The 27,503-nt window shown below is 41.4% G+C and overlaps 4 protein-coding genes across 4 annotated transcripts; 2 read left to right on the top strand and 2 right to left on the bottom strand.

Moving 5' to 3' along the window:
* Positions 1–3,936: 3,936 nt before the first annotated feature.
* On the top strand, positions 3,937–7,921 carry LOC139378563 (probable polypeptide N-acetylgalactosaminyltransferase 8). Its single transcript, XM_071120850.1, has 11 exons — positions 3,937–4,129; positions 4,764–5,010; positions 5,254–5,420; positions 5,552–5,735; positions 5,820–6,017; positions 6,221–6,335; positions 6,446–6,631; positions 6,881–7,018; positions 7,200–7,295; positions 7,449–7,613; positions 7,786–7,921. The coding sequence occupies exons 1-11, from the start codon at positions 3,937–3,939 to the stop codon at positions 7,918–7,920; spliced, it is 1,824 nt and encodes a 607-aa protein (XP_070976951.1). The 3' UTR covers position 7,921.
* A 415-nt stretch (positions 7,922–8,336) lies between these two features.
* On the bottom strand, positions 8,337–12,299 carry LOC139378564 (adenosine deaminase 2b). The gene is made up of 10 exons (XM_071120851.1): positions 11,938–12,299; positions 10,920–11,310; positions 10,580–10,799; positions 10,240–10,450; positions 9,959–10,086; positions 9,750–9,840; positions 9,456–9,564; positions 9,098–9,255; positions 8,694–8,896; positions 8,337–8,448 (listed from the first exon to the last, which is right to left on the bottom strand). The coding sequence occupies exons 2-10, from the start codon at positions 11,293–11,295 to the stop codon at positions 8,349–8,351; spliced, it is 1,596 nt and encodes a 531-aa protein (XP_070976952.1). The 5' UTR covers positions 11,296–11,310; positions 11,938–12,299; the 3' UTR covers positions 8,337–8,348.
* Positions 12,300–12,414: 115 nt separating this feature from the next.
* LOC139378566 (V-type proton ATPase subunit E 1-like) lies at positions 12,415–16,086 on the bottom strand. Its single transcript, XM_071120852.1, has 10 exons — positions 15,968–16,086; positions 15,816–15,875; positions 15,087–15,152; positions 14,672–14,781; positions 14,335–14,401; positions 14,122–14,211; positions 13,621–13,689; positions 13,426–13,520; positions 13,167–13,254; positions 12,415–12,894 (listed from the first exon to the last, which is right to left on the bottom strand). The coding sequence occupies exons 2-10, from the start codon at positions 15,846–15,848 to the stop codon at positions 12,832–12,834; spliced, it is 681 nt and encodes a 226-aa protein (XP_070976953.1). The 5' UTR covers positions 15,849–15,875; positions 15,968–16,086; the 3' UTR covers positions 12,415–12,831.
* Positions 16,087–19,187: 3,101 nt separating this feature from the next.
* Positions 19,188–26,430, top strand: LOC139378562 (bcl-2-like protein 13). The gene is made up of 2 exons (XM_071120849.1): positions 19,188–19,425; positions 25,202–26,430. Exon 2 carries the CDS (start codon positions 25,403–25,405, stop codon positions 26,165–26,167), a length of 765 nt encoding a protein of 254 aa, XP_070976950.1. The 5' UTR covers positions 19,188–19,425; positions 25,202–25,402; the 3' UTR covers positions 26,168–26,430.
* Positions 26,431–27,503: the final 1,073 nt, after the last annotated feature.

Genomic DNA, 27,503 nt, shown 5'->3' with positions numbered 1-27,503 from the left:
TAGCTAGACTCTTAATGAAGCGCTCATACATGGATGAGCGCTTCATGGCAGCATGTCTTTTCTGATTGTTTTGTAGCTAGCTACAGCTTGTTTGGCCCGTTGTTGTGTCAAGTCACTCTGGTCCACACTGACCGTGTGCAGAAAGTAGTCCATCACACATTTTTCACACTGATATTTATTGATAGCACCTGCTAAATTCTGGTTAGCAATGTTGTTGAGAGCAGTAGTAACACTTTTGCAGTTCTCCATGGCTGACATTATATCTTTCAAAAAAGCTGTGGTAGCAAGGATATCTCCACATACTGAGCAGCTCATGTTAGACCAAACCATACTCATATCTCGGCATATCCAGCCCAATCCATTATCTCAGCCAATCATAGCTAGTGGGAAGGTTCCTGTTTTTTTCTGTGGCTAAACCAACTGTCATTTTTCAATTTTTATCTGTATTTACAGATGCTTTAAAATGTTGTTATTAAGACATTTAAAGTTCACATGTTCCAGAATGCATTTCTCCCCAAAAATGCATTTTGAAGTAGTGATGTAGTGACGTATGACATACGCCTAGCTTCTTGAAACGGGTCACATATTCCAGTAGGAGTCACTGTTCAGGCAAGAATAGTTGCAATGTGGCTTCACATTTTATTTTAATATACCTATTTATTTTGGTTGATGGCATGATGTTGAAAGAATGATGCTGCTTCAAACATAGCATTTAACTATCAGCATTGAAACAAGGTAAATATATAATCAATAATCAATATATAATAATTTATAATCAAATATACATTTCTAATTTCATGGACCTCTACAATGCCTTGCGAAAGTATTCGGCCCCCTTGTACTTTGCGACCTTTTGCCACATTTCAGGCTTCAAACATAAAGATATAAAACTGTATTTTTTGGTGAAGAATCAACAACAAGTGGGACACAATCATGAAGTGGAACGACATTTATTGGATATTTCAAACTTTTTTAACAAATCAAAAACTGAAAAATTGGGCGTGCAAAATTATTCAGCCCCCTTAAGTTAATACTTTGTAGCGCCACCTTTTGCTGCGATTACAGCTGTAAGTCGCTTGGGGTATGTCTCTATCAGTTTTGCACATCGAGAGACTGAAATTTTTTCCCATTCCTCCTTGCAAAACAGCTCGAGCTCAGTGAGGTTGGATGGAGAGCATTTGTGAACAGCAGTTTTCAGTTCTTTCCACAGATTCTCGATTGGATTCAGGTCTGGACTTTGACTTGGCCATTCTAACACCTGGATATGTTTATTTTTGAACCATTCCATTGTAGATTTTGCTTTATGTTTTGGATCATTGTCTTGTTGGAAGACAAATCTCCGTCCCAGTCTCAGGTCTTTTGCAGACTCCATCAGGTTTTCTTCCAGAATGGTCCTGTATTTGGCTCCATCCATCTTCCCATCAATTTTAACCATCTTCCCTGTCCCTGCTGAAGAAAAGTAGGCCCAAACCATGATGCTGCCACCACCATGTTTGACAGTGGGGATGGTGTGTTCAGGGTGATGAGCTGTGTTGCTTTTACGCCAAACATAACGTTTTGCATTGTTGCCAAAAAGTTCAATTTTGGTTTCATCTGACCAGAGCACCTTCTTCCACATGTTTGGTGTGTCTCCCAGGTGGCTTGTGGCAAACTTTAAATGACACTTTTTATGGATATCTTTAAGAAATGGCTATCTTCTTGCCGCTCTTCCATAAAGGCCAGATTTGTGCAATATACGACTGATTGTTGTCCTATGGACAGAGTCTCCCACCTCAGCTGTAGATCTCTGCAGTTCATCCAGAGTGATCATGGGCCTCTTGGCTGCATCTCTGATCAGTCTTCTCCTTGTATGAGCTGAAAGTTTAGAGGGACGGCCAGGTCTTGGTAGATTTGCAGTGGTCTGATACTCCTTCCATTTCAATATTATCGCTTGCACAGTGCTCCTTGGGATGTTTAAAGCTTGGGAAATCCTTTTGTATCCAAATCCGGCTTTAAACTTCTTCACAACAGTATCTCGGACCTGCCTGGTGTGTTCCTTGTTCTTCATGATGCTCTCTGCGCTTTTAACGGACCTCTGAGACTATCACAGTGCAGGTGCATTTATACGGAGACTTGATTACACACAGGTGGATTGTATTTATCATCATTAGTCATTTAGGTCAACATTGGATCATTCAGAGATCCTCACTGAACTTCTGGAGAGAGTTTGCTGCACTGAAAGTAAAGGGGCTGAATAATTTTGCACGCCCAATTTTTCAGTTTTTGATTTGTTAAAAAAGTTTGAAATATCCAATAAATGTCATTCCACTTCATGATTGTGTCCCACTTGTTGTTGATTCTTCACAAAAACATACAGTTTTATATCTTTTTGTTTGAAGCCTGAAATGTTTCAAAAGGTCTCAAAGTTCAAGGGGGACGAATACTTTCGCAAGGCACTGTATGTGGGCATCCAAGATGGCCACCAATATAATTTCAACCACCCAATATAACGGAATATGATAAATAAAATAAAACATGTTTCTACCTGGAATTTTCTATGTAATTTCAACGTATACATAGCTCTGATGATTATGTTGAAATTAGATTGATGTAACAACCTGATAGTCAGGTTAAGTCAATGTATTTAGGTTGAAGTCTTACCCTAATTTCAATGTTTACAACGCTGGTTGAAATGAGATGAAAACCGCACTGGTTGAATACTTTTTTCAAATCAAAAGTATTTTGCACGTTGATTCCACGTCATCATACGTTGGCAAATTACGATTCAACCAGTGTGTGCCCAGTGGGTAGCGACTGTGTCTGTAGAGTTTTAGTTAAGTTAAGAGGAACTTTATTGTCCCCAAACTGAAATACCCAACAGTGCTGATGTTTTATTGAATCAATGGGAATTAGTTATATTATTACAGGTGCTGACAGACAACGTGGCATTTACCTAGTTTGAGATGACGCAAACTTCCAGGCCTCGTTTCCCTTCTCTTACATCCGCTTCAGTGCCCACCTGGTCTGCGCAAGTATGTATGTTTGATGTATCTCATTATAACCTAGTTTATCATTGTTGATATATTTTTCAGGACTAAAGGCTATAAAGTTAGGAACACGTTCATGGACCTAAGACAAATATAAGGGACTGTTTGCTTCAGTGCATGTTTCTTCTGAAAAGCCCTGTGTTTTACACATTTACACATCATTTTGCCAATTATCATATTGACCAAAACTCCAGGACCAGGGACAGTGAGTGATTGACAGCAAGGAGAGGTCCACTGGTCTAGGGGAGGAGAGTGACGAGAAACTCACACCCACTGAGTGCCAGCCAGGTATGGTGCACCTCACCTGTAATGGGAATATTTAAGATGACAAAAGTTCATATTTAAATTAGAGGGCTCAACAAAAATGTTAGTATATTTGGAGTTTGTGTTATACATGTAATTTCCAGTGTTCTGTTTGTAACACTTGGGTTGATGGTCACGAGACTAGAGGCTGTATGTTATGGATTAAACTCATAACTGCTGATAAGGTTGACGCCAGACTGGAGGTACAAGGACAGAGGATACACTGATTATTATTATATTGTGTGAAACAATGTGATTCTGTAGCTGCTGACAAAGTCACTGCCTTCTGTTTTGACTTCCTACAAGCCTGTCGGGCTGGTGTTTACAGAACATTTGTACGCTGATTAGGATATAAGGGTGTTCTCAGAGAAGGCCAGTTAGACATTTTCTCTGCTTCTATCCTGGAGGTTTCTCCTTGTTGCAACTTGTATTAAACAAAATACATTTTTGATTGACTATCTGCAACTGCTCTTCTCTTTTGTTCACTTGGAAATGTCTTACATCACCCCTCCCTCCTTTCAGGGGAGCCTGGATCTCAGTGAGAGAGTGAGAGAGGAAGGCTATCCTGTCTGTATCCCCAGGCTGAGCACTCACACGCTGAGGGACGATGAGGCTAGGCTGGGTTCGAGGGCTGGCCCCGTTGTTGGCCATGGCTGCTGGAATACTCTACATCACATCCATTAAGTGGGAGGTTCATTCTCATGAGGAGAGACTGAAGGGGGCCCATCAGAATGAATCGGCCAGAGGCCAGGACATTCTCAAGAGGCTGGAGAAGATGGAGGCTCACATCGAGAAGCTGGGTGAGTCTCAATATCCTTAATTTAACTGTGACTTACCTGGAAGGGAATTGGCAGTAGCTCTGTCCACGTACTGTACCTGGACTGCAGTCTGCCACTGTTCTAGATAGTAGGGCAGATTTAGAGGGAAGGATTTGAGAACATATTAGAATCTAGACTAAACCAACATGTAGAGTTGATCCCAGAAAAAGTTATCTCACACTTCACAGTGATGATTGTAGAAGGGAATCTGTTCCCAATTAAATAAAGAGTTTAAATAAACTAATAAAGAATTAAATAAAATTACCATTTTAGATTGTTCTTTAATCCTGTATACTGTTGATTGTTGCACAAAACTTGTTACATTTTTCTATCAACGTCTGTGTGCCAAAGTTTTCCGCAATGTTTACTTTTACTTTTACAGTTATGTCAAGGTAATCCTCCGAGGCAGATCAAGCCTTATTCATCAACTTTTAAAAAGCTAATGCAAACAGTGCAAATAAGTTCATGCTTTGTTTGTACAGTATCAAAAGGAGTGACTCATGTGGCTCAACTAGTCACCTGAATTTCATTGATTTGGCAGCCTTAAACAATCGGAATTATTCAGTAATAACCAATTAATTTTAGTTTGATGAGCAGCTGTCATGTGTGTCCACAGTGAAGTCAATCGACAACGGGATCAGTCCGAAAGAGGGGCAGGCTGTGAAGGCTCCCGAGGTCAAGAAGGAGAGGAAGGTGGTGAAGAAGTTGTACCCCAACTCAGCTCTGTTTACAAGCTGGGGTGATGAGCTCTCAGAGGAGGAGCAGAAAGAGGCAGAGGGGCTGTTTCAGATGTATGGTTACAATGCCTTCCTGAGTGACCGACTACCCCTGAACAGGGAAATCCCTGATACTCGCGATCCTAAGTAAATCATTTTCCTCATTCCTCCACCACCTCTACACAGCAAATTATGTTTGACTCAAGACTTCTGAATTCTAACCACAGTCTGTTGCATCCGAGGTCATCAGAGGTCAATTCCATCTCCAGCACTTTTAATGCAGTTTGACAAATGACATTGAAATTGACTAACTTTAAGAGTGAAGCAGCAGCTTTGGTGAAGTGAATGAATGATATGAGGTGGACCAAATGTGTTTGTTGTGCCTGTTAGGTGTGCTAAGCACCAGTATCCCCATGACCTGCCCACCATCAGCGTGGTGTTGATCTACTTGGACGAGGCCCTGTCAATCATCAAGAGAGCTGTCCGCAGCATCATAGACAAGACCCCCCAACGCCTGCTCAAAGACATTATACTGGTGGATGACCACAGCTCCAATGGTTTGCCTAATTGGTCAACGCTCTCCGCATATAAACATTTGAAATTACAATTGTTAACATTTAGATTGAACATATGTGTGGCTTTCAACTTTCCTTAGGTACCACTGATTTGCAAGTGTGTGCTTTCACAGAGGATCTAAAGGAGAAGTTGGATGCCTACATCAGCTTCATCCATGAAGAGCGTCCAGGCCTGGTGAAGAGAGTGAGACACAAAGAGCAGCTCGGTCTCACACAGGCCCGCCTCTCAGGGTGGAGGGAAGCTGAAGGAGATGTGGTGGCCATCTTGGATGCCCACATAGAGGCCCATGTGGAATGGTAGTCTAAATGAAATATCTCAGTGAGACGTTTTGAATCCCCCCCCCCCAACATGGTGTTTTGACTCTGTGTTTGTGTGAACAGGGCGGAGCCTCTGTTAGCTCGGATAAAGGAGGACCGCACGTTGGTGTTGACACCGGTGTTTGACAAAGTCCAATTCGATGACTTGACAGTCACACGTTATGGGCCTGCTGCAGACACCTTTGACTGGGCCCTGTGGTGTATGTACGAGCCCTTCAAACCTGAGTGGTATGCCTTGAAAGACGAGTCACAGCCAGGAAAGTGAGTTGTTCGTGATTTCAGTATAGGATGATAGTCCAGTTTCACAAATCTGTTTGAATAGACGATAAGGAAAGCACAGCATTGGGATGAAAATCATACCTAATATTTACACCTGGATTATTATTTTGCATTATATATTCATTAAATGAATGTCACTTCTCCCAATGTGGAAATGACCATGATTTGTACTGTATGTTTGTCAGGAGCCCCTCCATTATGGGCATACTAGTGGTTGATCGCCTGTTCTTTGGGGAAATTGGTGCTCTGGATGGTGGTATGAAGATCTATGGAGGGGAAAATGTTGAACTGGGTATCCGGGTAAGCCCCTCTGCTACAGTTTCTAAATAAATGTTTGAAATCAAAGCAGACTTGTGTTTGCAGAATTATCTATAAACTCTTCCTTCTCTCTTGGTGTTTGGTGTGTCGAGGTGTGGCTATGTGGTGGAAGTGTCGAGGTCATACCTTGTTCTAAAATAGCCCACATCGAGAGGGCTCATAAACCCTATCTCCCCGACCTGAGCATTACAATGAAGAGGAATGCTCTGAGAGTGGCTGAGGTCTGGATGGATGACTACAAACATAATGTCAACATTGCCTGGAACATCCCACTGAAGGTACACTCTAAGAAAAAGGGTTCCAAAATATAGAATAACAATCGCCACTGTTATTGCAGCTTGAAAGAAGACTAGACAGTCAGAATTAGCACTTAGTGTGAAACGTTTACATTATTCAATGCCACAATAAGGATATTGAAGTATGATCTATGTAAATATCTGGAGGGTAAAAAAAGTAGGTGGATAATAGGTGGATTGCTCAAATGGCCTGTGTTTCGGATTTAGAAATCTTCCTCTTTCTCACCACAGGATCACGGCATAGACATTGGGGATGTTTCAGAGAGGAAGAAGTTGAGAAAGAGGCTGAACTGCAAACCCTTCCAGTGGTATCTGGATAACGTGTATCCCATGTTAGACCCCCTGGGTGACTTGCTTGGTTATGGAGCTGTGAGTGATGCTGAAACATGTATCATTGTTCTTCGCACAGACACACACACAGTCCACTCTGCAGTTCTATTATGTACTATTAATTCAACTACGCGACCAAGACACTACACACTTTTTATTGGTACCAGGATTATAATCTGCACTTTTATAACTGTTTAATCTCTGTCCATAAAATCAACAGCTGGTCAATGACCAGAAGACGGATCTCTGTATAGATCAAGGCCCATTTCCAGGGAACACACCTATTTTATATGGATGCCATTATTATGGTCCACAGGTTTGTAGAAACATTGCTTAGTATTTTGTATTTAACTACATGTATAATATGGTTCATCCCATGGCAGACTTGGGATTCAACCCATACCACAATGCAAAGTACTGTCAATACCACAGACTCAGAAAAGCCTAAATATCTATCCTCTCTGTCCAGAACTGTTATTATCGAGCCAGTAGGGAGATCTACATTGGAGGCATTAGGTCTCATAAGTACGACAGTAATCGCTGTCTGGTGGACACTGGCACTCAAACCCCAGGACTGTATGAGTGCAAGGTGGCCCAGCAGAAGGGATTCCACATGCTCTGGGACTTCCAACAGGTGAGTATTACAACACTCTGTAAATAGAAAAATGTATACTAATAAGCATATTGAAACACAGTGAATTTCAAAGGCAACATGCACAAAACCATGGCTAAAAGAACTGTAATTTACAATAGAGTGTTTTTTATTGTGGGATGCTGTACAGTAGAACGTTTGTTGTATTTTACAGGGAAAAGCCATCCAGAACAGACAGACAAAGAGATGTCTGGAGATTGCCCCAGGGGAGGACACCTACTACCAGCTCATCATTCAGGAGTGTAGTGGGCAGCACTGGAACATACAGAATCTGATTAAAGACTTCTGATATACTGAGATAGTTAGGCCTACTGTACCAGAGACAATACAGCGGGACTATAGGAGTTATTATCAACTGGTAATTACCACCTTCCCACTTTGTTATGAACACATCATTATCATCATGCTTTGAAAAGCTGGTGGTCAGCAGTGGTCAGCAGTGAGATGACTGTGTAATCTTAGTGAGCTGTTGGTTGTACATAGCTTCATGGGGACATTCCTCACATAATGTGAAATGCTATTGAGCTGTGTTCTCCTTGGTCCGGAATGTAAATGCAAACAAAGAATAAACATGATTCCTGTATTTTCCGCTCATTTGTGGTTTGTTATTGATTCACTGTAGATTTTCACCAGAGGGTCATAGAATATATGTCTGCATTGACATCATATAGAGCTGAGTTGACATTGTGGCTTTGAAGAAGTCCCGTCCTCGACTGCTCAGGGATTACTGTATGAGTTCTCAGAGATGAATTTATCCCACGTCCTCTGCCACATGGCCAGCCCTCTCTCCTTCAACTGTGATGGCAGTGAGCTATATCTATGGTAGAGTCGTGGTTACTAGGACATATAACTACAACTTTGTCAAACATACTTTTCATGACTACAAATTAAGCAGTTGGTAATCTCTGAACCCAATCACCCATACGCTAGCTAGCTATGTTAACAGTCATGAGAGATGAAACACTTATTATCCAGAGCAAACAGAGGTAATACCATAAAGATACATGAAAGGTACATGAAATACTATTACATTTAAATTCTCTAAACAACTCTTGACCTCACCTTATGGAGTTGATGGCCAGCTCCTTGAGAGTGCCCAGGTTAGCCCTCAAGCCACCGATGCCCACATACACCTCATAGAAGTCATAGGAAAGCCCAGTGGTCCCAAACAGGGACGGGTCATCAGAGCTGACCACCATGGGGTGGCCCTCAGACATCAGCACAGCTGCAGGGTGGTTCCTTAGGTCGGACACCAGCTTCAGCACCTGGTCATAGACACACAAGGAATCAGGGACGTCAACACTGATTTAACTCAATGGACTAATGACAACTGACACAGAGATATCTAGAGTTACAGTTAAGATTAACTTTATTCCATCCAACTGAAATACCCTACAGTGCTGCTTTTTTATTTAACCAATGGGAATTAGTTGTATTATGATGAGTACTGACAATATGGCATTTACCTGGTTTGAGATGGGGCATACTTCCACGGCCACATTTCCATTCCTGGAGAGCTCCTTTGCCAGTGGGTGGTGTGCCAAGGCATACCCATGCCCAATACGTGTGGTGTTGAACAGTAGGGCATCCAGAATGTTTTCATCCACTTCAGTGCCCTCGTGGTCTGCGCAAGTATGAATGCGTACACACAGACACACACAGACACACACACACACACACACACACACACACACACACACACACACACACACACACACACACACGTTATACTATAAGTACATCACAATAATGTGTACATGTATATACCGTGGATTTGTTTTTGTTAATTACACAATTGTTTTAAATCAATCATCCTATGCTTACCAGTCTCTCCTGCATGAAAGAAGTATGGCAGCGTGACTCCAAGCTCTGCAGGTAGAGATAAGGCCTCCCTGAAGAACCAGAGAGGTCTTCCCCTGTCCTCCCTGCCAACCTAATACCAAAAAAGAACAGTTTATTTTGCAATGTGTGTCGAATAGATGCAATAATAATAATAATAATAATAATAATAATAAATAATAATTATGTCAATGTGTTAAGTCATGAAATTGTTTGTGTATTTATTTTCAGTAATGAGTGGGCATAATGATTGGTTCTACCCCTCAAGAGAATTCTCACCAGGTCGAATCCTGCAACAAACTCTGGGAAATCATTCTGCATCTGAATGGCCTCTTTTACAGCTGCTTTAACATCAGACACACTTAGAAGCCTAAGGTGCACACAAGGGCAGTGCCAATCATTCTATTGTTTCCATTGCAACAGGCAAGCACAATCAAGCACAGATAGTGTCCGAAATGATTTATAAATAGTATTTGTCTGTACTGTACCTATGGACGGAAATTATGAGTCGAGCTCCCAGAAAGCCAGGGTGTTCAGCCACAAACTGTTGAGTGACTTCCTGATAAGTCCTCAGGGACCAGGCTTTATCATGGATGCTTCCATCCAGCTCATATGTCTGCAGGATGTGCAGAATAAAAACAGGCAAAACACATCACCAAAAACCCTTGGGGGGAAAAAGAATCTAGGTATCTAATATAGCCTAGGCAACATGTAATTCCAGCTCACTACATTGCCCAATATACTTTCGATTAAGGCCCACAGTACTAACCCTTGATAGTCCAGTTCTTAGTTCCAGGTACATGATGTTGTCATGAAACAGCTGTTCTAAGCCCTTGTAGAGAAAGTCTTTAAACACAGGAGCGTAGGTGACCAGCCCAGCTATGGCCACGAATACCATCTCAAACCTCTCCCACACTGCATCCTGGCTCGGGTAGGTAGTGTCTGGATCCTCAGTGAACAGAGTGAGGTTCTGCATCAAGCTGGAAAAAACATCCAAAAAGACAATTAACTACCCTTCCATGAATAAGAAAGTTGTCTTTTTGCTACTACATGTGTTAATTCAAAGACGCCTATTTGAATTGCTTGGCTCTAATGATATAGTGGAATACCTGTAGTCAAAGTCTGTAGGATCCACCATGTTGGCTCTCAAGGTCTTCAACAGTTGCCAGTAGAGGCAGTCCCAGGTAGGGAAGGGCCGGCGACTAGAGAAGACAAACCGTACAGACCTGCCCCATGTGAAGCAGATGTAACAATGGGGCCTGTATGTAATGTTCTTCACCAGCCAATCAACACTCACCAGGGATGAGCTGTGGATGTGGAGAGCTGCCCCTGTGACCCAGTATCGAGAATGTACTAAATGCAGTTAAATTGATGGTAAACATATTTATAAGGTGAGTCAAGGTGCTCCTCAGCTGCACTAGGGCAGTGGGACTGTATTACTTGTCTTACCTTTGGGCATCCTTTGCAGCAGGCTAAATATGGGACTCTTATGGATGAGGGGCCGTGCCTTGAAGAAGTGAAAGGCAGGAGGGAACTGGGCCGCAGCCATCTCTTGTTCTTTTAGCTTGCGAAGGTGTGCGTCGAGCCGCTGTTCTGCACCTGTCAGATGCACACGACCCCCTATCTGTCTGGAGGCCTCCTGGTGCATCATCGTCTCCCTCTGACGGGGGTCAGGGGTCCCGCCGCATACCGTCACACAGCACATCACAGCTGCCAACTGGAGGGTGATGGTATACCTCCCTCTAGAGGGCAAAACCACCTTGTTCTGCAGTGTCATTGGAGGTTGGAAGAACCAGCTGTGGAAATCCTTCTTGAGGCCACTCATTCAACTGAATACTAGCTTTAATTCAACAATGAACAAAGAGTTTTTCAGAGATTGTAACTTAGAACACAAGGTACTACTGCAAACATATGCAACTAGAGAAAATGGTGCCGACGGGTAGGGCTGCCATGCTTCAAGTTCTTAGGAAACTTAGCAGTATTTTGCTTTTTTACGTATAATTTATTACATTATTAGCCCAGGACTTTTTTTGTGTTATTACATACAGCCGGGAAGAACTTTTGGATATCAGAGCGGCAGTAACTCACCAGCATTACAACTAGGAATACGAGTCACTTTAATAACGTTTACATATTTTGCATTACTCATCTCATATGTATATACGGTATTCTATCCTTTTCTACTGTATCTTAATCTATGCCGCTCCGACATTGCTCCTCCAAATATTTATACATTCCTTCAATTTAGATTGTGTGTATTGTTAGATGTTACTGCACTGTTGGAGCTGGAAACACAAGTATTTCACCCGCAATAACATCTGCTATACACATGTATGTGACAAATAAAATTGGATTTCTAAGAACAATGAAACACAGCCCTGAACAGGAATGTTGAGATAATCATACAATTTGAATCAGACAATTGAATTCAACCAAAGTTTACATTAATAAAATAAAGCATACTTACAAATGAAAAGCAACAGAAGCAAAGAATTCTACCCTTTTCCTTATTCCCTTTTTCCTTCTCAAGTGTGCAAACCTTTCTCAATAAAACTACCCCAGTACTATGCTATTTAGTCTGACTTGACGGGGTCACAATACCATTGTGTTATACCCACTTAGTTAATGGCTGTTGCTAGTCAGAAGAATGCAGCCCAAAAATGTAACATGTCATGAGATTCTCTGGAGGGGCCATGGATGATTCAATTTAATAAATAACAAGAGACTATAGAGCAACTCCTTTGTCAGACAAAAAATGCATTGTATTACGATACGATAAGAGAAAAATGTGTAGGTCAAAAAAGAGCAGGCAACTGATACTATCGATTTATACTTATAACCTCTTCAGATGGAAATATTGACCCTTCCTTCTGTTTCATGATACAACAGCAGACATTACATCAATAAATTAATTGGATTCAATAAGGACATAGTTGGTCTTCAATGTTTTGATAGATAGATGGGAGCAAATAGCTACGGGTGAGTCAATGCTCCATGCAACTTTTTATTATATTTTTTCATGAGAGGAAGATATTATTAGCCTGAAGCAATCAGACTGAAATTATTACTGTCCAGCCAATCATAATAAAGATGACTGAGGTGTGTAAACCAAGATCCCCAGGGGGAGCAGCAGATCCATTACCACTGTGCAAAAGTTGCTCCTCCTACTCACATCTGCAATGAAGTTCAACTTTTATACTGTCCCAAGATGCAAAGAAATACAACAATACATGACAAAACAGCAAATGTTGTCTTTTCCATTTTTAACTGTGTTTTTGGAATTCTTCTCACAGACACAGGAATGGTAACTTTCACACAACAGAAATAAATAACTCCTCTTCAAGACGATGGATGGAGACACTCAGTCCAAAAACTTGCGGTTCTGGTTCTGACCAAAGAGAGCCACTCGAATCTCAGGCATCATCTGAGCAGAAAGACAGACACTGGATTAGTGCCAAGCTGAACCTCATGAAAAACCACAGAGTAAGGGGCCAAACTACATCTGAGAATTTGCAGTACAATCATGTGCAAAACTTCACACAGTGTATACATCTAAAGAATGATGGTAAGCCGATAGCTTTATGCGAGGATATTCACACTGTTGGTTGTTTATATAGGACAACTGTCAATGAACTAGATGTGCTAGCTGTTCATAGTACAATTATAGTTCCTGTGAGACTGTCCCTGTGCCCTTACCTGCTGAGCCATGAGGTCCAGTCTGCTCTCTAGGGTGTTGGACACCTTGATCTTCCCATCAGCGTTGTAGATTTCAATACCTCCTGAACTGAAGGAGACATACAAACCACTTTGAATTAACTCATGAACCCTTGACTGACACCTTAGAAAGACCACAGAAGACATTTTTTTTCAATGATGTGTTAATCAATACTAATTCAAAGTAAAAACCTATTTGAAATGAATGGGTTCACATTGAGACAAGGCACTGTCTTCTTACATGTCTGGAGACAGGAAGTTGTCCTGGTCGATGCGAACCTCAATATTGTTCTTCACTGCTGCTTTATAGACGGGAATGGTCTTCTGGATAGCCGCCTGAAAAGGAATAAAACATATGAATCATGCATCAACCCTGTATAAAAGGAAATGCACTTGAACAACATTGAACTGTTAGAGTGAAAAGGATCATTCTGACCTTAAGCACCTGCAGGTCCTGTTTACGACAGCGGATGGTCACTTTGGTCTCAAGAAGCTGATAGAAACCCTAATATTAAACAACAGAGCAACAGACACATTAAAAACATTTGCTTTAAATCAAATCAAAAACTCACCGCACAGCGCCTTTGACCTAAATAACATGCAGGCCTATGTACAGCATACTGATATGTATGCAGGACTGTATAACTGATAAACTATACTGAATGTAACATATGAATGTAGGCCTAAAGTAATAGTTATCTCTGTTTCTCTCAGCGTTGTCCCAGTACAGGACCTTTTTAAGTTCTGTTGGTCTTATTTTCCACGCATGTAGTTCTCCTTCAGCGGTTCTTGTCGATTCATGTTCAGTATTATGTCATGTGTTCTGTGTGGACGCCAGGAAGAGTAGCTGATGCTTTAGCAATTCATATGGGAATCCTAATAAAACACTAAAACTGTGTCAGTGACAAGTATTGCATTATTACAAAAAAGGCCTCACCTGCAGAACCAGCCCGTCCATCAGTGCTGGGTACCTGGCTGGGTCCTTGGCTACGTTGGCCAGCCGTTGACGCGCCTCGCTCAACATTTCCTGAGTGCACACATTGAGAGGGTTAGCCTATTATTTACATAGAATGCGGTGCTATAGCAGAACATCATGCCACTGCCGGTGTTTGAACAAAATAATATGCCAGCCAAGACAAATTAAACTTACTGAAATCATGTCGTCACGAGCCTTTAACACCTTCAGACGAGCCTGGTTCATCAGGTTAGACATTTGACTGTAGAGGAAGAGAGGTAAGTAAACAAGAGGCTGTGGCACAGGACCACATCACAAGTCCAAGCAGGTGTAAGCCATAGCACATATACTGTGCTTCTTATAATGAATGAGCGGTTGGATGTGACTTCAAATTTAGAATATAAAAGACTTAAAGGACATTGTGTGTCAGACAGATTCCTCTTTAGAGAAAGAAGAGATTGAGGAAGTCTCTGAGGGAGCTAAGAGACTAGCAGCAACACTGCCTGAGCTGTAAAGAAAAAGAGTGACTAACATTTTCTTCTGCTGCTCGATCTGCTTCTCTTTCTTCTCGTAATACTCCATGATCTTCAACCTCTGGGTCTGCACCAGACGGCCCTTCTCGATGTTGAACTCCTCTTCCGCCTGCAGGGGGAGACACTTGTCACTCAGAGCATGCAATGAGGAGGCCCTGTCTTTATGATGGTAGGGTCATTCCTCACGATTGAGGATACATTTTAAGAAGCATTGAACCAGTAGAACAGTTAAAGGTACAGCTAAAATGATTGATTTAATTGAGTAAATTCTCATTATATCTTAGAGGAGGGATCATGCCTTCTTATTTCAGTTGAATGTGCCTATGCAAATCTTTTGAGTTTTTATTTGTTGAAAACACACAAAATGTGTGTGTGCGCTGAACTATGCCAGTCACTTGTGAATAAGCACTGTACCTTGGCATCAATTTCCTCTGCCTTCTCATTGGCCTCCTGCTCAATGAAGGCCATCATGTGTTTGATCTATAGAGTGGGAAAAAACAGTGGGAGTTAGAGATGAGTTGACAGTAAAAGACTCACCACATTAGGCATGCTTTCCAAGTCATATTTCATGCTGAAGAGAGTCAAGAGGCTGACTTAAAAAGCTTCATTACCCTGTACATTAATTAACTTGTCTCTTTTGGTTCCACCATGTGGTGTGGAATGTGTCTGCCTGGTGTATAGCTTACGTTTCTGTTCCATAATTTTCCATGTAATGTTCATCTAACAAAACATGTTTCTAAACCATAAACTACAGAGGGAACTGTAATTATGAAGCCTCCTAATCAATTCTACTGTATATACAGTGCATGATAAGGGTTGGCGAGATAAGACAACTGGACATAGGACTCCTCAGCTGACCATGGGTTTTACCATCATGTGACCATATATTGCATCTCTCCCTCACAAATACCGTACTGAGTAAATGTATTGTGCAATTAGATGTCTAAATCATACTAGACATTGTGATTGTATTTTAGTAGTATTTCAGATTTTTTTCAATGACAACCTTGGCATGATACAATCACAATTCTGCTCCTTACAAATATATAGTTGCCATAATTTATGATAAGAAAGAAAAAAGGCCTAAATTGAGCAGCAGATGGATAGACGGGTGAAGGTTAAAAGGCTGTAGTTGCAATGTACCTGCTTCTGAACGTCGGCATCGCTGAGCGCCATGGTTGCAGCAGTCTAGGATCTTGTTTCCTTGAAAATATAAACACCGTGATTTCAATACAATAATTGCAACATGCTTTAAAATATTGTAAAACCTTTAGTGCGATGTATCAATTAATTACCAGAGAAATACAGCCAGGAATGTATGAATTAACCGTTGTAGTCGTGACTAAAGATGTCTACACTTGATCATCTGATTTTCAACGTCACATGATGTTTACTTCCGGTCTCACCCACCATTAAAATGTGTGACGACGGGTACTGTATGCTACGTTGGGTTAGGGGGATATATTATATATTTACAAAAACGAGTGAGTGCAGTGGATACATTTGTAAAATATATAATAAACAGTGTTGGAAAAAGTACACAATTGTCATACTTGAGTAAAAGTAAAGATACCTTATTAGAAAATGACTCAAGAAAAAGTGAAAGTCACCCAGTAAAATACTACTTGAGTAAAAGTAGACGCCATCATTTTCTTTTACACTCCGACACCACCATAATTTACAAATAAAGCATTTGTGTATGTTTAGCGAGTCTGCCAGATCAGAGGCAGTCGGGATGACCAGGGAGACTATCTTGATAAGTGCCTGAATTTGACAAGTTTCCTGTCCTGCTAAGCATTCAAAATGTAATAAGTACATTTGGGTCTTAGGGAAAATGTATGGAGTAAAAAATTACATTATTTTCTTCATGAATGTAGTGAAGTAAAAGTAGTCAAAAATATAAATAGTAAAGTAAAGTACAGATACCCAAAACCCCTTTGTTTTGTAAGGCTAAATAAGTTGAGGAGTAAACATTTGCTTAACAAGTTACATAATAAATTGCATGGACTCACTGTGTGCAATAATAGTGTTTAACATGATTTTTGAATGACTACCTAATCTCTATATCCCACACATACAGTTATCTGTAATGTCCCTCAGCCGAGCAGTGAATTTCAAACACAGATTCCACAAATACCAGGGAGGTTTTCCAATGCCTCGCACGGAAGGGCACCTATTGGTAGATGGGTATTTAAAAAAGCAGACATTTAATATCTCTTTGAGCAAAGTGAAGTTATTATTTAAACTTTGGATGGTGTACTACCCAGTCACTACCCAGTGAATTGTGGTCAATGGTAAAGCTTAGCCTCAAACCTTTCCTAACTTAATCAGCTTCTACCCAGCTTCTAAAAAGCTTTCCATGTGTAGCCGGTCACTACAAAGATACAGGCTTCCTTCCTAACTCAGTTGCCGGAGAGGAAGGAAACCGCTCAGGGATTTCACCACAAGGCCAATGGTGAACTGTTGGAAAACTGTTAAGAGTTTAATGGCTGTGACAGGAGAAAACTGTAGATGGATCAACATTGTAGTTTCTAACACAGTACTAACCTAAATGACAGAGTGAAAAGAAGGAAGCATGTACAGAATAAAAATATTCTATATAATATAAAAAAACATTGCATCCTGTTTGCAATAAGGCACTCAAGTAAAACTGCAAAGAAAATAACATTATGTCCTGAATACAAATCTTTATGTTACGGGCAAATCCAATACAACACATCCCTAAATACTATTCATATTTTCAAGCATGGTGGTGGCTGCATCATGTTATGGTATGCCTGTCCTCAGCAAGGACTCGGGAGCTTTTTAGGATAAAACAAAAACAAAATAGAGCTAAGCACAGGTAAAAAAAAAAAAAACGAAAAAAACACAACGCCAAATATACACTGGAGTTGCTAGTTTTGACTTAAATCGGTGTAACGTTCGTCGTTAAGGGTAGACGAAGGCACAGCGTGATTTGGGTTCATCATATTTATTTAAAATGTGAACCAGAAGAAAAAAACAAGAAACGATACAACGAAAGAAAAGCTTTGTCGTGCAAAATAGATGCAACCAAACAAGGACAAGATCCCACAACTGAAGGTGGGTAAAAGGGCTGCCTAAGTATGATCCCCAATCAGAGACAACTATAGGCAGCTGCCTCTGATTGGGAACCATACTAGGCTAACAAAGAAAAAGAAAACATAGATATACAAAAACTAGAGTACCCACCCTAGTCACACCCTGACCTAACCAAAATATAGAGAATAAACAGGGATCTCTAAGGTCAGGGCGTGACAATCGGCTTGAAAATCTATGGCAAGACCTGAAAATGGCTGTCTAGCAATGATCAACAAACAACTTGACAGAGCTTAAAGAATTTTTAAATGAATAATTCTCAAATAGTTTACAATCCAGGTGTGCAAAGCTCTTAGAGACTTACCCAGAAAGACTCCCAGCTGTAATCGCTGCCAAAGGTGATTGTAACATGTATTGACTTAGGGTTTGAATACTAATGTAAATTTGATATTTCTATATTTCATCATCAATACATTTGCAAAAATGTCAAAAAACCTGTTTTCACTTTGTCTTTATGGGATATTGTATGTAAATGGGTGAGAGAAAAATAAATATTTAATCCATTTTGAATTCAGGCTGTAACAACAAAATGTGGTCAAGGGGTATGAATACTTTCTGAATGCTTGTATTAAATTAATTAAAGCTGTCAAACACGGACTTCTCAATGAATATCTTTCTCAAATGTTAATATTTTAATTAGAAGGAAATCAATTGCGGATAATGTCAACATCAGAGGAGACTGGTGGGAGGAGCTATAGGAGGATGGGCTCATTGTAATGGCTGGAATGGAATAAAAGGAACAAGATCAAACATATGGAAACCACATGTTTGACTCTGTCCCATTTATTCCATTCCATCCATTACAATGAGCCCATCCTCCTGTAGCTCCTCCCACCAGCCTTCTCTGGTCAACATTTATTTAAAGTATTTTTGTAATAATCCTCAGAAGTAAATTGTCTGTTCAGACTGACTATGTAGTCAATGATGCAGACCATGGTGCTGCAGACCATATATGGGCCTTGCCAGTAGATGACACTAGAGGGTTAGAGGAATTCCATAAAAATAGCACAGAGTTTCTATTCTGGTTCTGACTCAGTCTGCATTCTTTCCTTCGACAGCACAGTGAATGACTGTCTGCCATCTGGAAGTGTGTCAGAAAACTTTTGGCCAACTGCCTGTGACAGCTCTAACCTCTGCCTCCTCTGTACTGTTAATTATTATGTCACTCAGAGGTTTTTTACTGACTTACAGCTAGTTATGTCTGCCCAGTGCAAGACAGTAGGCATAATAGAAGGCAGAGCTATTTTACCAAGCTAGCACAATGATGAAGTATTCAATCACTTTGCATGCTGCAATTCTATAGCAGCCTCTTACAAATGGAACATGTTTATTTTTCCCTCCATAAAACATGCATGGCCACATTGTAGCCAACTGTTACATCATAGTCTGGGCACTGGACAGGGGATGAAGAAAGAGAGACACTGGAAGAGTGAGATAGAGATAGAGAGAGAGGGAGGGAGGGGGGCTCCTGCGTTCTGTGGAGCAGCTGGTAGTCCATTGCTAACTACAGCGTGTATGTCACCCTCTCTGTCACTGTGTCCTCAGCCCTGACTTTCTGTCCGAGTGCACGTCTCTTACTCTATTTCAACATCTCTCTCTCGCCTACGACTTTCAACACTTTACAGAGAGGAGCCAGGTAAGAAAGACACTTATTTTACTCTGATCTTAATTAATGGAATGCAAGGCCGCATCACAGGATATCTTGTTGTTGTTTTAGGGCAGGGCTCTCCAACCCTGTTCTTTGAAAGCTACCATCCTGTAGGTTTTTATTCCAACCCTGATCGAGCGCACCTCAATCGAATAATTCGCTGGTTGATATGATGAATCAAGTTAGTTACAACTTGGGTTGGAGCGAAAAATCTACAGGAGGGTACCTCTCTAGGAACAGGGTTGGAGAGCCCAGTTGTAAGGGAATTGTGGTGTGTGGGTGTATAGTACTGTAGTTGTATTAGTAGTACATAATAGTACACACACGTAGTAGTAATATATGTAGTTGAGGGGAGAGGGCCTTGTAAAAGCTTGCTTTGTTAAATCAATATAGAAGGCGTCTATATCAGCCATCATGGAGCTCTTTGATGTTATGAAGGGCACAACTCCAAGAGGTTTTAACCTTGTGTACCACCTGTCAACATAAAGAAGTCTGTTTCTCCGGGTGTTGTTTGGTGGTTGTCATTAGTTACTAATTAAATCAACAGGGACAGGATTATGTGCGAAGTCTTGTGTCCAGCTAACTTGTCATTGACATCGGAAAAAACTAGCCTTATGTGCAGCCTATCTTCAAGTGTGTGTGTCTGTGTCCGTACGTCCCTGTGTGTATGTTTGTGTGTGCATGTGCGTGTGTGTGTGTCTGTTGTCATGTGTCTGTTTCTAGAAATCCAATCGGATAAGATCATCAGATGGTTCACGAGGGGCTGAGAATGTGTGGTTTCCTCTGTCTGACATTCAGACTGACCTTTTATCTCTGGGGCTCTGATATCATGACCATGAGTCTCTGACATCACTACCATGGGTATCTGATACTATTGGGAAGAGAACAAACCTGGGTTCAAAATCATTTCAAATACTTTATCTGGGTTTGAATGAACTTGCCTGGCACAATGGAACCAATAGAATAGTCACAAAAGAAGTGCAAACCCCATCTATCTGGCACTCCAGACAGACTAGGCCAAACACTAAATGTATCTGAAAGATTTCAAATAGTAATTGAATCCAGGTCTGGAAAGGAGTAGGACTCCACATTATAGGGATTCGTTTTAATTCAACTCTGTGGGGGTTAAAAGCCATTGTCAGGGGGTGGCTCATTGGGAAACCTATAACTAAAATAGGGTAATAAGTGAATGAGTCTTGTTGGACAGACTAAGCAATTAATATGCTTTAGAACAGGTACTGTACAGTACCATTCCACATAAACAAGTTTGTGGATATCTGCCTATAAGCCTGCTCTGTGCCTTGCAGGGAGAGCGTGATCACCATGTCACTGCTTCCCCTTGTGCCAAAATGCCTAGTAACATACACCTGGCAGGCCTCGATGTTAGAGAGAGGGCAGCTTTCTCGGCACGCTGCACTGGTCACATGACAGCTGGTTAGTCACTGCATTTGTCACATGCGGAAGGTTATGTGACTTCTATTCCATGGCTCACTCTTTCAAGCTAAACAGTTTGGGAATGATGGGAAATAGGGTAGGGTTGTAAGAAATTAGTGGCTACTTGGAAACTGATGAGAATTTGTTTTGCCTGTAATGACAGTGACATGAGTTCCAGATGTGTGGAGGCTGGTGCCATCAGTGATGATTTTCATAAAATGACTCAACTATTACACAAGTGTGCTTCTTGTTGGGTGCACTGCAAACACTAAGTCCAATGTATAAGATATTCTAGGTATTTAAAATGATTCCCCCACCCAAACAGCTTGCACTCAGCTTTAGCCAACAGATATTTAATCCACGGTCTCTGCTGATGTGCCTCTCAGAGACAGTAGATCTCAGGATAAACACACAATGCGTTCTGTAACTGTACAGAGGAACACAAGTAGCACGGCACAAGTGCATGAGCTGTTTGATCATTCAATATTGATCAAATCAGGAAATAGTTATCGTAAACATGGATGAAGGTGACCGATATAAATGTCCTCTGTCACTGTGGTTCTATGCTTATTCATTATGTAATGAATGGCTCTGACTTGATCTCAGTGTTTTGACTCTGTGCCTGGGATGAGATTACACGCATGCACAATGATTAATCAGGGTCACTCAATGATGGACAGATGCATTCCATCTCAATATACAAGGAATGAACAAATACATACAGTGACATTTGAATAGAAAGGATGGACTGAAAGACAAGGGTACAATGAGAGGATGAAGAGTGCTGCCACAATCTAAAATGGATTTAAAAAACATTCTACACACAATACCCCATAATGACAAATATGTTATTTACATAAGTATTCAGACCCTTTGCTACGAGACCTGAATTTTGAGTTCAGGTGCATCTTGTTTCCATTGATCATCCTTGAGATGTTTCTACAGCTTGTTTGGAGTCCACCTGTGGTAAATACAATTGATTGGACATGATTTGGAAATGCATACACCTGTCTATATAAAGTCCCACAGTTGACAGTGCATGTCAGAGCAAAAACCAAGCCATGAGGTCGAAGGAATTGTCCGTAGAGCTCCGAGACAGGATTGTGTCGAGGCACAGATCTGGGGAAGGGTACCAAAAAAATTCTGCAGCATTGAAGGTCACCAAGAACACAGTGGCCTCCATCATTCTTAAATGGAAGAAGTTTGGAATCAGCAAGACTCTTCCGAGAGCTGGCTGCCATTCCAAACTGAGCAATCGGGGGAGAAGGGCCTTGGTCAGGGAGGTGACCAAGGACCCCAAAGGTCACTGACAGAGATCTAGAGTTCCTCTGTAGAGATGGGAGAACCTTCCAGAAGGATAACCATCTCTGCAGTACTCCACCAATCAGGCCTTTATGGTAGAGTGGCCAGACGGAAGCCACTCCTCAATAAAAGGCACATGACAGGCTGCTTGGAGTTTGCAAAAAGGCACCTAAAGACTCTAAGACCACGAGAAACAAGATACTCTGGACTGATGAAACCAAGATTGAACTATTTTGCCTGAATGCCAAGAGACACGTCTGAAGGAAACCTGGCACCGTCCCGAAGGTGAAGCATATTGGTGGCAGAATCATGCTGTGGGGATGTTTTTCAGCGGCAGGGACTGGGAGACTAGCCAGGGTCGAGGCAAAGATGAATGGAGCAAAGTACAGAGAGATCCTTGATGAAAACCTGCTCCAGAGCGCGCAGGACCTCAGACTGGGGCAAAGGTTCACCTTCCAACAGGACAACAACCCTAAGCACACAGCCAAGACAACGCAGGAGTGGCTTCGGTACAAGTCCCTGAATGTCCTTACAGTGCCTTGCAAAAGGATTCACCCCGCTTGGCGTTTTTCCTATTTTGTTGCATTGAAACCTGTAATTTAAATTGATTTTTTTTTGGATTTCATGTAATGGACATACACAAAATAGTCTAAATTGGTGAAGTGAAATTTTAAAAATTAAAAAATTAAAAACAACGGAAAAGTGTTGTGTGCATATGTATTCACCCCCTTTGCTATGAAGCCTCTAAATAAGATCTGGTTCAACCAGTTACCTTCAGAAGTCACATAATTAATTAAATTAAGTCCACCTGTGTGCAAGCTAAGTGTCACATGATCTGTCACATGATCTCAGTATATATACACCTTTTCTGAAAGGCCCCAGAGTCTGCAACGCCACTAAGCAAGGGGCACCACCAAACAAGTGGCACTATGAAGACCAAGGAGCTCTCCAAACAGGTCAGGGACAAAGTTGTGGAGAAGTACAGATCAGGGTTGGGTATTAAAAATATCAGAAAATTTGAACATCCCACAATTTTTTTATAATCCATTATAAAAAAATTGAAAGAATATGGCACCACAACAAACCTTCCAAGAGAGGGCCACCCACCAAAACCCACAGGCCAGGCAAGGAGGGCATTAATCAGAGAGGCAACAAAGAGACCAAAGATAACCCTGAAGAAGCTGCAAAGCTCCACAGCAGAGATTGGAGTATCTGTCCATAGGACCACTTTAAGCTGTACATTCCAAAGAGCTGGGCTTTAAGCAAGAGTGGCAAGAAAAAAGCCATTGCTTAAAGAAAAAAATAAGAAAATATGTTTGGTGTTCACCAAAAGTCATGTGGGAGACTCCCCAAACATATGAAAGAAGGTACTCTGGTCAGATGAGACTAAAATGCAGCTTTTTGATCATCAAGGAAAATGCTATGTCTGGTGCAAACCCAACACCTCTCATCACCCCGAGAACACCATCCCCACAGTGAAGCATGGTGGTGGCAGCATCATGCTGTGGGGATGTTTTTCATCAACAGGGACTGGGAAACTGGTCAGAATTGAAGGAATGATGGATGGCGCTAAATACAGGGAAATTCTTGAGGGAAACCTGTTTCATTCTTCCAGAGATTTGAGACTGGGGCGAAGCTTCACCTTCCAGCAAGACAATGACCCTAAGCATACTGCTAAAGCAACACTCGAGTGGTTTAAGGGGAAACATTTAAATGTCTTGGAATGGCCTAGTAAAAGCCCAGACCTCAATCCAATTGAGAATCTGTGGTATGACTTAAAGATTGCTGTACACCAGCGGAACCCATACAACTTGAAGGTGCTGGAGCAGTTTTGCCTTGAAGAATGCGCAAAAATAGAGCTTATAGAGACATACCCCAAGAGACTTGCAGCTGTAATTGCTGCAAAAGGTGGCTCAACAAAGTATTGACTTTGGGGGGGTGAATAGTTATGCACGCTCAAGTTTTCCGTTTTTTTTGTATTATTTCTTGTTTTTTTCACAATAAAAAATGTTTTGCATCTTCAAAGTGGTAGGCATGTTGTGTAAATCAAATGATACAAACCCCTCAAAAATCAATTTTAATTCCAGGTTGTAAGGCAACAAAATAGGAAAAATGCCAAGGGAAGTGAATACTTTCGCAAGCCACTGTAAGTGGCCGAGCTAAAGCATGGACTTAAACCAGATCAAACATCTTTGGAGAGGCCTGAAAATAGCTGCCCAGCGACACTCCCCATCCAACCTGACAGAGCTTGAGAGGTTCTTGAGGCTGTAATTGCTGCCAACGGTGCTTCAACAAAGTACTGAGTAAAGGGTCTGAATACTTATGTAAATGTGATATTTCATTTTTTTAAATATAAATTAGCAAACATTTCTAAAAAGCTGTTTTTGCTTATTATGGGGTATTGTGTGTAGATTGATGAGGGGGGAAAACAATTTAGAAATAGATTTTAACATTACAACATGTTGAAAAAGTCAAGGGGTCTGAATACTTTTCGAATGGACTGTATTTTTCTTATAGTAACGTTTTGCGCAAGTGCAATGTCCTCTGGCTGAAATGGAAATACATATATAGGGCTTATACATAGTCAGACATGTGAGGGCCAGGCTATATATAGAAAAGAATGCTGCAACACGGAGCAGAGGGTGCTACTTTTTCCACACAGAACTTGATCAGTCCACGTCACTGAAGGACATCTTCTAATATATTGGTTAACCTTTTCCAGGGACCACAGCTATGAGATAGCCTAGTCCCAGAACGGTGTGTGCTCTTGCCAACTCTATTGCTGCCATTTTCAAGCCAAACAATTCCATAAGCAGTTGGCAAGAGATCAGAAACAGACGCTATGAGATTTTGTGTCATAAAAACACACAATCATTCTAGCAACTATTAAGTAGTTATAAAGGTTTTATATTCAACTCAATATAGTTGATTCATTTATTGTTGATTTTAGGAATTAAATTTATTTTCTGAACAATATTATCCTATATGTTTTCATGTTAATGGTTGGTTGTCTGTTGTGTCTCTCTAGTGGCCAGGTTTCAGGCTGGAGGGCAAGGTCCCAGCAGTGTCCAGAGGGGGGGACAGTGGTGAGGTCAGTTCCCTGTCTGGAGAGCAGAAGCCTGATTGGCTGGGCCCCGCCACGTTACAGCTGAGCCAGGGAGACAGTGGCGGGTCTGGCCCCTGGCAGACAGAGAGCAGCCTGGCTGAGTCCTGGTCCACCGTGGGAGACATGATGGACCCCGAGGACACCAAGAGCCTGGACAGCAGCTACGGAGTGGTCCACCTAGCTGAGGAGCGCAGCGAGAACCACTCCTCCATCTCCGACATGGTCCACCTAGAGCGGGAGGAGAAGATACTTGCGGAGGAGGAGGAGGACGGGAGCCTGGGGGAAGAGGAGGAGCTGCAGGCCTGTGTGATGAGTGTGCTTGGGGGAGGAGGAGACATGTCTGAGTTCAGGGAAGAGGAGCTGGATACCCAGGAATTATTACCTTCATCTGAGGTGTCAGCTGACCACCAAGAGACTATGGATTTAATTATGTCTGTGGCTGAGGAGCTATTTGTCCAGGAGGAGCCTGTTGAAGTATCCCACGCCACCACTGCCTCTATGCCCATGCCAGTTTGGAAGCTAGAGCCCCCCTCTGCCTCCTCTACTCCTGTCCCCTCAATACCTACACTAGCTGAGTTACATTCAGAGCTCCAATACTCTATGCAGGAGCAGCTCCACCCTCCCCCGGTCCTAGGACCAGGAGCACCACAGCCACCAGACCAGAGCCAAACTAACAGCCAACCAGAGTCCTTGGCCTCGCTCCACACTGCCCAGGAGACACAGGAAATCCCACCAGTGACACAGGAGGTTCCACCAGAAAAGACAGAGGCTGAGCTTGCTACATCGCTCCATGCCACTGAGCTACCTGTGCTGCTGTGTGGGGGCGCTGCAATGGTGGCTATTGTGGGAGTATTAGCTTATGGGGCTGTGGCTTACTGCAGAAAGTAGCAAACCCCTATCCTGTGAGCCCCAGCAGCCATATAACCCAGGTCTTTTAAAATCTACTCTAAACTATTCCACCAAGTACATACTGGATTTTACACAATGCGTTTCTTTGCATCTAAGTAGTATTATAAAGGTTGGTTACATTTTTTATCTATTTCCTGTGCTACCTCAGTCCACGTAAGAGCTCAGGAGATTTGTAAGAGCAAGAATATTTGTTTCTCTGTAAATTCACAGGAAATTACACTTTTAAAACATCTTAAAAATCAGATCTTTGTTTGTTGTTTATTTTTTGTCCCTGTCAATGCACTATAAAATAACACACACGCATGCACGCCCACGCACACACACACACACACACACACTAATTATGACTATAGTTGAGCCACTTCAAGGGGTATTGTATAATGGCTTGTTCTGTGTCACTGTGGGCAAACTCAGTGACTATGTTAGTTTTTGATCAAATGTATTAGTGGATATTAATCTGTATAGTGACTCAGCTGCAAATCAGCAAAGGGCCAAAGCTTGTATAGCAGGTGTGGATATCTGGAGTTACAGTAACCACACAGCACTGCCCTCTGTTGCTCAGTTTTCTGTAATACAGAACAACAACTACTATTTGTCTACAAACCCTAGAGATTGATTTCCTGTTCAACATGGCAAATAAATAGAGGTCTTCTGCAAGCCCTAAAGAATTGAATGCACTCAGATTGTGCTCTGTGCTCCAATATTTTCCGACATTGGCTGCTGTGGGGGAAATAGATTTGATAAGAAAAGGTCCCTTTGACATTTTTATTCCTTGCGAAACACACATTGGTTACTCAGCAAACATTCCCAGCCTTAATTCTCGCTCTGTTATAAACAATTATAAATGTTAATGTTACTTTCTATGAAGTACATACATAAACCGTTTTTTTCTTTGAACTGAAGGATTGACTAAATTAGATGTATTATTATAATTTTCTGACATGGTGTGATGTCAGTCTTTACTACTTCCTAGTGGCCATGTGTGGAACAGTAAAAAATACAAAATAAATGTAAAAAATATGTGGAACAGTTTTTTCCTGTTGTGGATATATTTTTATTTTTGATTTTATTTAACCTTTATTTAACTAGGCAGGATAAGTCAGGATATATTTATAAGTGACTCATATTCACAAGTCCATGCCCATGAATTCACTGGCTATAACTTCAAATGGAAAAAGTATAAATTAAGTTATTCATTCTGTATTATTTCATTTGAAATTATATCTAAAACAATCTCAGAGATATACATCATATTTTTTTTCTAAATAGTACTTGTGGTTACATTTTCTCTAACCACAAGCCAAAGGCTATCTAA

The sequence above is a fragment of the Oncorhynchus clarkii genome, chromosome 21 (assembly GCF_045791955.1).
Source record: "Oncorhynchus clarkii lewisi isolate Uvic-CL-2024 chromosome 21, UVic_Ocla_1.0, whole genome shotgun sequence".
Lineage (NCBI taxonomy): Eukaryota > Metazoa > Chordata > Actinopteri > Salmoniformes > Salmonidae > Oncorhynchus > Oncorhynchus clarkii.
This window is presented reverse-complemented; position numbering and strand designations above follow the sequence as displayed.